The 12,697-nt window shown below is 37.3% G+C and overlaps 1 protein-coding gene across 1 annotated transcript in view; it reads right to left on the bottom strand.

The window, feature by feature from the left end:
• Positions 1–670: 670 nt before the first annotated feature.
• OTC (ornithine transcarbamylase) overlaps positions 671–12,697 on the bottom strand; it is a 65,433-nt gene continuing 53,406 nt past the window's right edge. The window contains exons 7-10 of the mRNA XM_090264895.1: positions 12,589–12,642; positions 12,366–12,515; positions 9,001–9,138; positions 671–1,755 (exon numbers count right to left, since the gene is read on the bottom strand). Of these exons, the coding sequence (XP_090121021.1) occupies positions 1,696–1,755; positions 9,001–9,138; positions 12,366–12,515; positions 12,589–12,642 (402 nt within the window). The 3' untranslated portion in view covers positions 671–1,695. The remainder of the gene's footprint in view (positions 1,756–9,000; positions 9,139–12,365; positions 12,516–12,588; positions 12,643–12,697) is intronic.

Below are 12,697 nucleotides of genomic sequence, written 5' to 3' on the forward strand. Positions count from 1 at the left end.
ATTGATTAGAAACTGAGTCTGGCTGGCCCTGGCCAGTATTCAGTTAGCTAAGAGCATTGTCCCATACACCAAAAGGTTGCAGGTTCAGTTCCCGGTCAGGGCATGTACAGGAGGCAACAAAACAACCTCTCTCCCTGCCTGTCTCTCTAAAATCAATACAAAAGCACATATCCTCAGGTAAGGATTAAAAAGAAAAACTAAGTCTGGTGTCATTAATATAAGACAGACACTATTAAAACTATAAAAAGATTTAGTCCGTATCAAGGAATTCCCTTCCTTATGTTCTGACCAAGATTCTTTTATCAATAATTGATATTAATTTTTCTAGGCAATTATTAGGGATAAATTTCTTTTTAAAAATTATATAGTGCTATTTGGATTTTCATGTTTAAACCCTTAGCCTCAGCTTGTCCAACAAAACAAAACAAAATTTTACTTAGATTCCTTACACTGTGGGTCTGGCTATAGACAGGCCTTGTTTTGTTCTTTTCACCCCTTGAATGTTAAAAATTTCTTTAAATTATTAAAGAATTGCACAATTGACCTCAAATTCCTGCTTCAATTATCTGTGTCATGTATTTGCCACATAAAGATGGACAGACACTCTCATTTCGGTTATGGAGTCTTAATGAAACTGGCAGAAACTGAGGCAAGATACCAAAATCATCACTGAAGTGTCCCAATGTGTCTCATTTTAATCAAATACAAGGTGACATTAAAAAATTCCTGATGTAAATAGTTGATATGAGGGCCAGCCCTACCAGATACTGGCCCTTTGTGTGACTTAAAACAAAGCACCTATTGAAATTTGTTCTGAAAATTGTTCCCTCTGGGTGGACAACTTACAAAAATGTCACCCCTTCCTCCTGGTTGTAAGGCCTGTAAGGGGGCATAAGACTTGGTAACTGAAGTACAGACCAGGTTTCTACCCTTACACTTTTCACCTGAGACATTTGCACAGCATAAAACTTGCATGTCATTTTATAGTGTTCCTGGTTGTAGGCATCTGATCATCGTAACTTGACTGTTTTTTAATTCTTGGATATGGCCTTTCATATTTGTCAAAAGACATCAATCCTACAAAATTGCTGAGTGGTACCAAGTCTCAAGACATGCCTCAACCATCTCCATAATCTAAACATTGATGAGAGCTTCCAAGACTAAAAGGCCCCAAAAAGAACATGTTATGGATACCATCTCCGTATGTATTCCTCAGTTGTTTTTATGCCATGAGAAAACTTGCTTCTGACTTGCAGTCCTGGGGAATATGAATACAGCCCAGAGATCCACTAGCAGCTGACTGTCTGGTAAATGTTTACTTACAAATTTATGTGGGTGATAATTTATTAAGGTAATAAGCATAGATTACATTTAATAGCTTAGACATTACACATTATGAACACAGTATTATATGTTTAGTTGAGGTAAATGTATACGATTATTAATATGATGACAAAATGTAACTCAGAAATTGTGAATTAGTTAAAATCAAGTCAAGCCATGTATTACAGTGCATCAATACTTAAATTAAGGACTTCAGGAAAGTTTCACAATGGCAAAGTAATATCATATTGTTCACCTATACCATGTATCATGATTTGTTTATTTCTCTTAGATTCTCTTCTCTTTCCACCATAAACTGACTCATTCTGCTACTGAAGAACATCGTTTTCTCTCTTGTCAAGCATCACAGCATTAAAACTTCAGCTTCGGGAGCTGAGGTGAATAATCTGTCAGCAGGGACACCATGACAGCCTAGGATGACACAACAAAGAAAGAGAAAAAATAAATGGGTATTAGCAAGAGTCTGCTTAAGGACCTAAGGAAGAGGAAGTGGGTTGCAGCTTTGAAGGCCTGTGGTTACAATATATTTTCCCATGGAAATGATAAGGGGATAGTTTTGATCTAATATTTATTTATTTATTTTTTAAATATATTTTATTGATTATATTGTTACAATAGTTCCAATTTTTCCCCCTTGCTCCCCTCCGCCCAACACACCCCCCTCCCCAACAATCCCCTCTCCAAGTCCATGCCCATGGGTTGTACATACAAGCTCTCCTGCCTCACCCTTTCATATATTCTTCTTCTTTTTTAAAAATAATTAATTAGTTAAATATTTTAACAATAAAAAATAACAATCCCTCCCTCTCAAACTTAAGACTCTAATATTTATTTTTATTTAGATAAAGAAAGATCAAGAGGAATCAGACTGACACAAATATATGCACAAACACCCTGCTTACTTAGCCCTCATTCCAGGACTAGTCGAAATGATATATCATAGTGGTAGCCATGATTAGATGTTCCAGTCATAAGTGAAACCTAGGTATTGACTGTTTTTTAAGAAATGTAATCCCTCCCATTCTCATGCTTATACCGTGGTTTTGTCACTTATAACCTAAATTAGATGTAGAATAATAAAAATAAATCATGTGAGATAACAAATGATGTCTATATGAATCTGAGTCCTCATGAGAAAACATTTATAACCAAGAGTACAGCTTCCCATTAGGCTGTCAGCCACAAATGGTAATTTTCATTTTCACTCTTCCCAATTTCCACTATAATGGTAATAGTATTAATATCAGACAATGATGACAAATGTTTATTGAGTGCTTACTATGTGCCAGACTAAGTGCCTTATCATGTGTTAGTGAGTTAAGAAATATTTGCCAAGCTCTGTGCTAGGTGCTGTGGTGAGCTAGAGAGAAAAATATTCATGCATTATCTGATTTAATGCAACAACTGTCTATGGTAGCTTCTATTATTATCATTTATAGATGAAGAAATCTGTCCTGGTAATGACAGATAATACAGAACTGGGTTGGACCCAGATTTTTCTGACTCTATTCTTAAGAGATAGTTTTACTACCTTCCACGTACTTGCTCTTTCCTTTCCACCATTCTCCAAATGTGTCCCTAGTCCATATCAGAAGTACAGGTCTTATATTTAAAAGGTGTTCATTGAGTATATTTTTTGAGCAGTTAGCGTGTTCTGAGCCCTATGCCGAGTGCTTTATGTGCATCCTAATATTGAATATCCTTTCCTTCTGTGTGAGGTGGTAAGGGACATAAGATACAGATGAGGGAACTGGGGCATAGGTATTTTCCTGAGGGGTAGTAGTAAGGGATGGATCTTCACCTGCCTGTCCCTAGACCTTGACCACTTCACTCAAATCACTCTTACCTCATTTAATCCTTGCAATCTTATGAAGTTGTTTCTAATTTTATCCCCATTTTATATGAATAAACTGGGCTTTGAGAAATTATAGTGCTTGATCAAGATTACACAGATAGCCAGGATTTTGACTTGATTTCCAAAGCCTACGTTCTAGGACAAGTACGCTATATTGTCTTCAGGCTACAAAAATGTATTGAGCACGTATTTAGGGTGTTTGTCAGGCACCATTATAGGTATAACAAAGAACATTACAGCCAAAATCAATGCTTTGATGCAGTTTTCATTGTACTGGGGGAATAGGCAAGAAACAAAATATCCCATAGTGATAAATGTCATTAGAAAATAAAATAAAAATGGTATAAAGGGGCATGGGGAACCACTTAAGGGTGGATGGCCAGGAAAGACCTTGTTAAAAGAGTGACATTTAAGTTGATACCTGAATGACAAGAAAAAAGTAGAAAGGCCAAACCCTGGGATAAAAGCATGTTCCAGGTAAAACATTTTAAGCTTCTTTATAGGTGCCTGGGACCACATCTCAGGTGTGGTTTTGTTCTTAATTGCCCTTACATGTGTCAAATTTATTTTCAAAAGTAAAATCTTAGAAAGTCCACTTGAAGTAGAGTTTCCAGATTTAGCTAAACAAATAAATATAGACAGACAGTTAAACTGGCATTTTGGAAAAATAACAATTTTTTAAGAACTATAATTATGTTCCAAATCTTGCGTGGGACATTAGCTATTCAAAACAATTATTTGTTTACCTGAAATTTCAATTTAACTGGGTGGCCTATATTTTATCTGGCACCCCTAACATAGAGATAAGTAAAAGACCATAAAATACTGTGAATTATATTTGCAATGGTGTTGTGTGTCTGAGTGTGAACCTGATAGTGCTTTGAAGTGTCAGCCTTTTGCACAGTCCTTTTAAGTTACTTTAGCTCCACAGTAAAATTTGTAGGCAGAGGAAGAAACCCTACTGATTTTTGTGAGCTGTACAGCCTTACTAATTATTGAAAAATTCCAAAGCAAGCTTTAGGTGGTGGAGAGGGTATATTAAAAAAGGTGGGGGATCCAAAGGCCTGTGCATTATGGAGAGAATGATGTGATTACTAGAGTATTCTGAACAACACTGCTGGAAATCATCCAGCATGGAGGCCTTAAAAAGCTATCCTGAGAGCTGAAAGAATACATTTTTACTTTAAAAAAATCACATGCTTTTATAAAAAGTCCTTCACCCTATTTAGTTAAATACCTTATTATGTACCAGTCATTATAGGCATTTTGGAATTGGAAGGTAGTTTCTCTGTTTCCTTCTTCCTTCCATCCTAATTTTAGATGAAATTATGTGAAAGTCATTCTGTAACTGTAGTACCGTTCAATAGAATTTTCTGCTGTGATGGAAAAGTTCTAGGTCTGTGCTGGCAAATACAAATAGTATAGCCTCCAGCCATATGTGGCTATGGAGCCCTTAAAATGTGGTTAGTGTATTTGAGGAATTAAACCTTAATTTTATTATATTTTAACTAGTAAAAGTTTAAGTCTAAATAGCCCATGGAAATGGGCAACAGGGTGTGGAATGACTGTTGGAGAGGGGGGAGGTGGGTGGGGCAGGGGAGAGAAATGGGGGGAAAGTGGGACAACTGTAATAGAAAAACAATTTAAAAATAAAATTTTAAAGTTTTAAATAAATAAGTAAATAGCCACATGCACCTAGTAACTACTGTATTGAATAAGAAAATTCTAGAGGAAAACAAATATTGTGCCTTTAGAATATCTCAGAAAAATCTAACAAAGAAGTGCTGAGCCTAAATGCCATTCCAAATAAGCTAAGAAGAATTTCTTTGTCTATAAAATAAGAATTTAGACTCTACAGTCTCTAAGGTCTCATTCCACTTGAAAATACTATGCTTTTAAGAACTGTGCAGGCTGCAGGGACTCCACAATATTTATTTTTTAATCTTCAAAGCTTGGCAGAGAATCTGGCACACAGTGGATGTTCAGTGTATGATTGCTGAAGTGAGCTTAACTCAATGGGATGTCCAAATTATCTGGCTTAGAAACATAAAGTGAGCATGTGTGTCATCCCCTCCTTTCCAGAATCCATGTCAGGTTATCACTAGTCAGCTACGTCACTCTTTCTTTGCAGAACTGCAGGCAAGCTTAGAACCTTCTGAGGATAGTACTCCAAGTAGCCTATTGATGATATTGAGGACCTAAGTTTAAAAATTGTTTGCCATCTTTATAGCTTGATCTGCTCATTTTGTATATGAGGAAACTAGAATCTAGAGAAGTAATACTTATCTAAGATGACAGCTGACTAGTATTAAAGACAGTTATAGAATTCAAGCCTTCTCACTGCCAGTTGAGTATTCTTTGTATTTTAGACTCTCCACCTTCATTTTAACATAGCTATGCTTCCTGTTTAAAATATAATTTCCCCTAATAACAGTGGGTACCTCAGGAAGTCGGGGGATAGAGAAAGAGTGTTAGAAAATAGAAGGATGGAAAAATGGGTGGGCATAAGATTTCATTGTCTATGTATGTATATATACACATATATGTACATACTTATATTTATTCTTATACACATTTCAACCATGCGAATATATTATGTATTTAATTTTTAAGATAAATTCAAGGATGTCGTTTAATAAGCTCTTTAAAAATTGACAATGGGGAGGGATAAGATTGTCGAAGAAGGGGTTGGCTGGGGGGGAGCAATGGGGGAAAAATGGGACAACTGTAATTGAAAAATCAAAAAATAAAATTTAAAATAAAATAAAAGAGGCAAAATGGAGAAACACACACACACACAAAAGTTGAGACGTACAGAGCTTCTTAACAAATGATATGTTAGAAAGCTTTCTTTTAGTTTCCCCCTGTCCCCCTGAATTTCTAAAAGGAAATATTTTAACAGATTTAGGTAGATTTATTTTTGTAACTCAAATCATATTCTGATAAAGACTAGAGCTTGAGGAAAGGATTTTGTTGTTGTTGTTGTTGTTGTTGTTTTTATTTATTTATTTGCTATGTTTCTTCCTGAGGTATATGGTTGGACAGCTCACATTTTTTTTCAAGCATTTGCTGCATAGGCACATAGCCTGAATGGTGATCAAAGCATCATTTTCCTTTCTTCCTTTTTAAAAATAGTCTCTGTGGATGCTTGCTGCTGTCTGCTTTATGGTGGTTCTACCTTGTATGTTCTGTTGTTTGCCCACACATTTTCCTTTTCATCATCTAGATCTTTGCTCCTCAAATGTGGTCCACAGGAGAGCAGAACCAGCATTACCTGGGCACTTGTTAGAAAAGCTAAACCTTGGACCCCATCTCAGACTCACTGAATCCAAACTTGAACTTTAACAAGATCTCTAGGTGATTCAAATGGACATTAAAGTTTCAGAAGCACTGGTCTATGTGACAAGGCAATTGCTATCTGGCCACAGTTAGCATCCTGAAGTGGCAAACTAAAAAGTACAGTAAAAAAATCATCCTTCTTATTAAATATGACAAATTTAGGCCTGATATACAACTTTTCATTGCAAAGGGAGTCATTATTGGCTTCCAAACAGCCATAGTGGAGCTTGAATTTCTGCTTGTTTCTGTATTTGATCAACAATGAAAATGCTAGTAATAATTATAATAAAACTATAATTGTTATTAGATACCATACTAAGTGTTTTAAATGTATTATTTTAATGCTCACAGTAACTTTATCAATCCTCATTTATAGAATTAGCAGATAGTCCTGGCCAGCTTGTTTTCCTCTACTACAGAGGTTGAAAGCTACAAACTACATTTCCCAGACTACCTAGCAGCTAGGATGCTGACATGCCACTTAGCTGCATATACTCAAGACTTGGAACCATAAGTGAACTAAATGCAGTGGAAGCCATTCTCTGGGAGATTGGATCTTCTTGTGCATATGTAGGTAAAGGTATCTAGTTCAGCTGGGGCAGCTATAATGCAGTATCTAGCATTTAGTTTCAAAGACCTTAGTTACCAGCTTATGGGTGGCTGTGTCAGTAGTATTTTTGGCTACAAAAGTACCACAGTGTTGTTGGGCAATTTTCCTGCCTGTGTTGTTTCTGAATGTGTGGTATCCACGAATGATTTGCTACACCCTCTTTCCCCAGATATTCTGGGGGCTGCTTAATGTCTTTCAATAAATTTCTTTCCATTTATCTACCTAGAGTAGACTCTATTGTTTGCCAGTAAAACCTGGCTACTATAGTAATTGAGATTGGTTAAATCATTTAAAACTGAAAACAAAACAATGATGGTGCTAAATTACTGCACTTGAGTATTGTTTTTCAGAAAAGGTGACATTTGGGATATTGTAAAGTAGAGGCTTGAGGTTAATATTTCCCAGAATAGCAGTGATGAAAATGAAATTAGTAGCATTATGTTAAAGGAACCAATAATTTTTGTTACTTTTGCTGCAATTCTGGAAATGTTCCATACCTAAAAACAAATGTGTCTGTATGGCCAAAGTCAAGTGGAGAACCAAAACAATTATCTAGGCAACTTGTGAAAGGAAAGAAGAGAAGAGGAAGAACATAGGATTACTTTAAATGCTTCTTTTGTAGCAGGCACTGAATAAGGGCCTCTATAAACATTGACAGGGGAATTGTAAATTGAGAATTATACAACTTGTAATGCTTGGCAGGCAATGGTGGCTAGCACTCAGACTGATCAAGAGGAGTAAGAATTTCTATTAAAATAGATAATTTCGGAGTGGGATTAGTTTTACTAAATTAAAATATACTGTAAATGATAATGAACAGTAATACGTAATCTATTGTAAGAGAGTGAACAGAAGCCTCAGAATTTGGGGGACAGGACTCAGTGGAGCAGAGCCACTTTCCTGAAAGATACATTTGCATATCTATGGCTGGTAGTTAGCTTCTTAGTTGTGCAAATAGCTATGGCCACTCAGAGGCACCAAGGAGATGGGAGGGGCTTTGACCATAGAATGGTGACAAAAAAAAAGTTTATGGGTCCTGCATGAGATTCTGTGAGTGGCCAGGACCATTCACTACACTGACTGCATCACAGGCCATGGTCAGGGTTTAAAAATAAGGTGGTAGCCATGTGAGGAGGAGAGCCATGCGGTTTTGAAAGTATGTAGAGGGACCCCCATGGGGTCTGGGGTGTGAGAGAGAGCCATAATGTAACAGCTATGTAGTTTGTAGGGATGATTTGGCCATATGGCCTGGGTTAGTAAGAAAGCAGCCATGCTGCTATGTTGATTGTGCTGGCTCTAGCTGATTCCGATTGCCTTGCAGACCTGGACTCTATCTGGACTCTTGGAACTTGGGACTGTGGACACTCTCTTAGGACTTGTGCCTTTCCTAGACTTCACCATAATCCAGTGTAACATGGCACATGCTTTTCTAGACTGTTACATGGAGGCTGATAACTGCATGCCCCAGATCCTGAAGGAGAGAGCTGACAGATAAGGGATGGGGAGCTATTGGTTTTGGGGTTGGCTTACAGCCTTTTGGGAAGCAAGGGAAGTGCTGGGTCTCATGGGAGAACAGCGCTCTGAGCTAAAGTGCTTACAGCCCCCACCCAGGTTGGAATATTATAAATAAAAACCTGTTTTTCTCAACACTAATTGTTGGGTCTTACACCAAGGTACCACATGAATGAGCCTGGCTTTGCTCCATAACATGAGCTTTCTGGGAAAAAAATAGATGCCATATAAGCAAGCAAAGGAGGTGGATAATCTCAGTTGCTTATTTGCCAAAAGGCATGAATGACCTACTTAGGGCCACAGAGAACTCCTTATTCTCCATTCCACATTTCTTGCTTACCATGATTGTCCACTTTCTGTTTTCAGCCTCTGGGAATACTAGTGATCGTGGAGAATAAAACACTTCATCATCCACTTCTTCTGGCTTTCTGGGCAAGCAGTGTAAAAATGTCCAGTCAGAGGCAGCAACTTGAGCAGTCTGAGGAAGAGATGGGGATAAGACTGTGTTTTGACTACTACATGTGACCATCACATTTGTCTTCTTTAATATTTAAAACGCATTATGGCCTGGAGTCAGAGATCATTGCAAAGGGAGAGATGAAGGAACATGCAAAGAGATAAAGAAGGGTGTAAGCTCAAGGCACCCAGGGGAAATGTATATGGTCCTTTCAACTTTTGGAAATTTACTGTTATTTTTTCATTTGGGAGATCATCACTCTGAATTAAACCACTAACCCAGCTTTTTGATAGTCTCTCTAGGGGGATAGTGGACATTTTAGTAAAAACCTCTACTAGTATAATATGTGGCTGGTAGCGAAAGTCACCAATTCTATCCCAATATATTTTAGAAGTTGCTTTTATGTGATTGTGTTGTATTTTGAGCTTATCTCAAATTATGGTCTTTAGCACTTGAAGCATATGTTATCACCAGTTAAAACAATTTTGAAAAAGAGCACTAAGATAGGAGTGCATTAAACAGGATTATTGGTACGCTACTACATGTTTCATTCTTAATGCAAATGTTCTAACAGTTTTAATTTTCTCCAACAGTTAATTCCTGAAAGTTACATTTTTCATCCATTTCCATTGCTCACTTACAGATTCCAAACTACATTCTATCATAATTTCTTATAGCAAAATTACTGCCTTTGTACTTAAATTTTGTTTTACCTCCCACTTTAGGTCTAGGTTCAGAACCTTCTGAGTTTCTAAATACTGGAAAAGTGACAAGGGAAAAGAATAACATTTAAACCTGTCATACATCAGTGAGATTAATGCTCTTCATGTCAACAGTTCCAGCAACAGAAAAATGTCTAAGTTTTTCAAGGTAAGTGTAAACCACAGAGAATTTAAAAATTCTCCATGAGTACAGAGAACAGACTGACAGCTGTCAGAGGGGAGGTGGTAGTGGGGGCTAGGTGGAAAAGGTGAGGGAATTAAGAAAAAAAACCTAAAAGACAACATTATGATGATTCCCAAAGGGAAAGGAGGGTTTGGGGGAGGTAGAAAAGAGTAAAGGGGGGGATAAATGGTGATGGAAGGACACTTGACTTGGGGGTGGTGAATACACAATACAATATACAGATGATATATTATAGAATTGTGCACTGAAACCTATATAATTTTATTAACCATCATCACCCCAATAAATTCAGTTTTAAAAAAGAAAAATATAAAAACTCTCCATGAAAGTATTTGCCACATATATGACAAGGGATTGGCCATAATTTATAAATAACTCCTATAACCAAAAATAAAAGGCAAAAAAAGACAATAGAAAATGAGCAAAGGATATGATAGTGGTTTATAGAAAAAGACATATACTGACCAATAAACACAAAAATATGTTTAACTTCATTAGTAATCAGTTAAATGTAAATTTAAAAAAACATGAGCTACCAGTTCTTAAAATTAAAAATTAAATAACTAAGGATGGAGAAAGTTGTCAACCCTTCAGATGGGCTATTTTGAAGCATTTCCCATATTTTAAAATGTATATGCCATTTCACCTAGAAATTCTTTATCTAGGGATCTATTCTCCAGTAATGTTTTCACATAGAAATATGTATAAGGATTTTCATTAAAGTATTGTTTGTAATTGGGATCATTGAAAATAGCCTAACTTTTTAACAGGAAGCATTTTAAGTGAATTATAGTCCACTCATGCTTTGGAATCCTATACAGCCGTTAAAAAGAATAAAAAATATCTAAATGAATGGGTAAGTGAAAAATATAACTTAGAATAATATGTATAATATACCATGAGTGATAAATCAATAGTTGTGTGTATAGGCATATGTAAATACACAGAAAAGTTCTGCAAAGAGACACATCAAATTGATAAACACTTGCTACCTCTGGGAATAGTCACTGTTAAGGGGAGGGAGAAAGACATTTTCACTTTTTATTTTTCAAACTTTATTCTATTTATATATATATATATATATATATATATATATATATATATCGTCGGCGGCGGCAGCCGTCCGTCTCGAGAGACAATGGTGTAGCTTCTTAAGAGTCTATCTGCACCGCCGAGAATGGCTGTGCAGTCCGATTCGGGAGTGACACGGTATCTGTCTCCTCCCGTGTTGAATCGACATCTTGCGATGACGCTGGAGTGTCCTCTCCAGTGAAGCTGAAGCTACAGAGCCTGGGCAGGGTGATATGGAGGGTCTGCTGTTGCCCATGCACCAGACCCCCCCTCTCTTCGCAGCTGAAGGGTCCAAGGGAAAGACGGAGTCGATACAGCTTGGGTTCAGGTGCGCCGCAGGAGTTGCCGGTGTTGGGTGTTGACTACAACGTCAAACCGCCTTAGGGACTCCGGCTCCGGATTTTCTGTCGGGGTTTACTCCCTTAGCCTTTCCCCTGAAGAGGTATGCTGCAAGGCAGCGGAGGTTTTTTGGAGTCAGAGTTTTCCTTCTCTGATATATATATATATATATGTATGTATGTATATGTATATATATGGAGCTTATATTTACATATTACTTTATCAATAAAATATCTACTATAATTGCTTAATCCCTTTCTTCAGTTACTCTGCTGACAAAATCCCAATGTCCACCTGACTTTTAGGGTTTTCCTCCAGAACAGTGATTCTCAAAGTGTGACCCTAGAGCACAGCACTGCATCACCTGGGAACTTGGTAGAAATGCAAATCTTGGGTCTCCCACCTGACTTACTGATTCAGCATCCCTACTGGAGTGGAGTCCTTTCAGCTGTGTATTAACACTTCTTCCAGGCAATTGTAATGCATGCTCAAGATTAAGCATTGCTTTAGGTATTCATGAAAAGCATCACAATAGATAGGATTCCCCTGGGAATGCCCTGGAGGCAGTTAACAAAACTCAGCTGGACTTGAGTCCTTAGAAAACAGAGTCGAGGACTGTCCTGAAGAACATGATTATGGGGCATTTCTTAAAGAAGAAATCTTAAGAACCTGCATGCAACAGAAGTAACTATGTCTCTAAACATATAAAGTGTAAACCATTTTGATGCCTCCATTGCTGTGAGAGAGAAAAGTGCCTTTCTAAAGGACGTAGCTAATCTTCAGGGGTAGAGACATCCCTAGGGGATGCAGTCAGTGAGTCCTTCATAGGGAATAAAAGGACAGTCTGCTCTTCCTAAAGTGAATGAGTGATTAGATGGTTCTGGCCTTTATGAATGGAAGTAATGAACCTTCAGAGAGGCATCAATGTGTACCTTCATTGTAATCTGGTAACCTTGGAAAGCCTGAAGCCGCTTTTTCTTCTCCTCTTCTTGTCCCATGCTTATCCAAGTATCTGTAATTAATACATTTCCTCCACGAGCTGCTTCCAATGGATCATTCGTCAGCAACAGCTTGGTACTGTTCTAGAATACACAAGCATGCTAATTAAACATGGGACACATAAAGGTGATAACAACTTTATATATAGGAACATACCTCCTTGGCATACTGCTCTGCCAACTTGATTACACTGGGATCCGGCTCATAACCCTGCAGGGGGAAGAATTTAACTGTTATTTAAATGATTTTATTCTATATGCTTTCT

Source organism: Furipterus horrens, unplaced genomic scaffold, assembly GCF_987537825.1.
Source record: "Furipterus horrens unplaced genomic scaffold, mFurHor1.1.pri manual_scaffold_17, whole genome shotgun sequence".
NCBI classification, from domain to species: Eukaryota; Metazoa; Chordata; class Mammalia; order Chiroptera; family Furipteridae; genus Furipterus; species Furipterus horrens.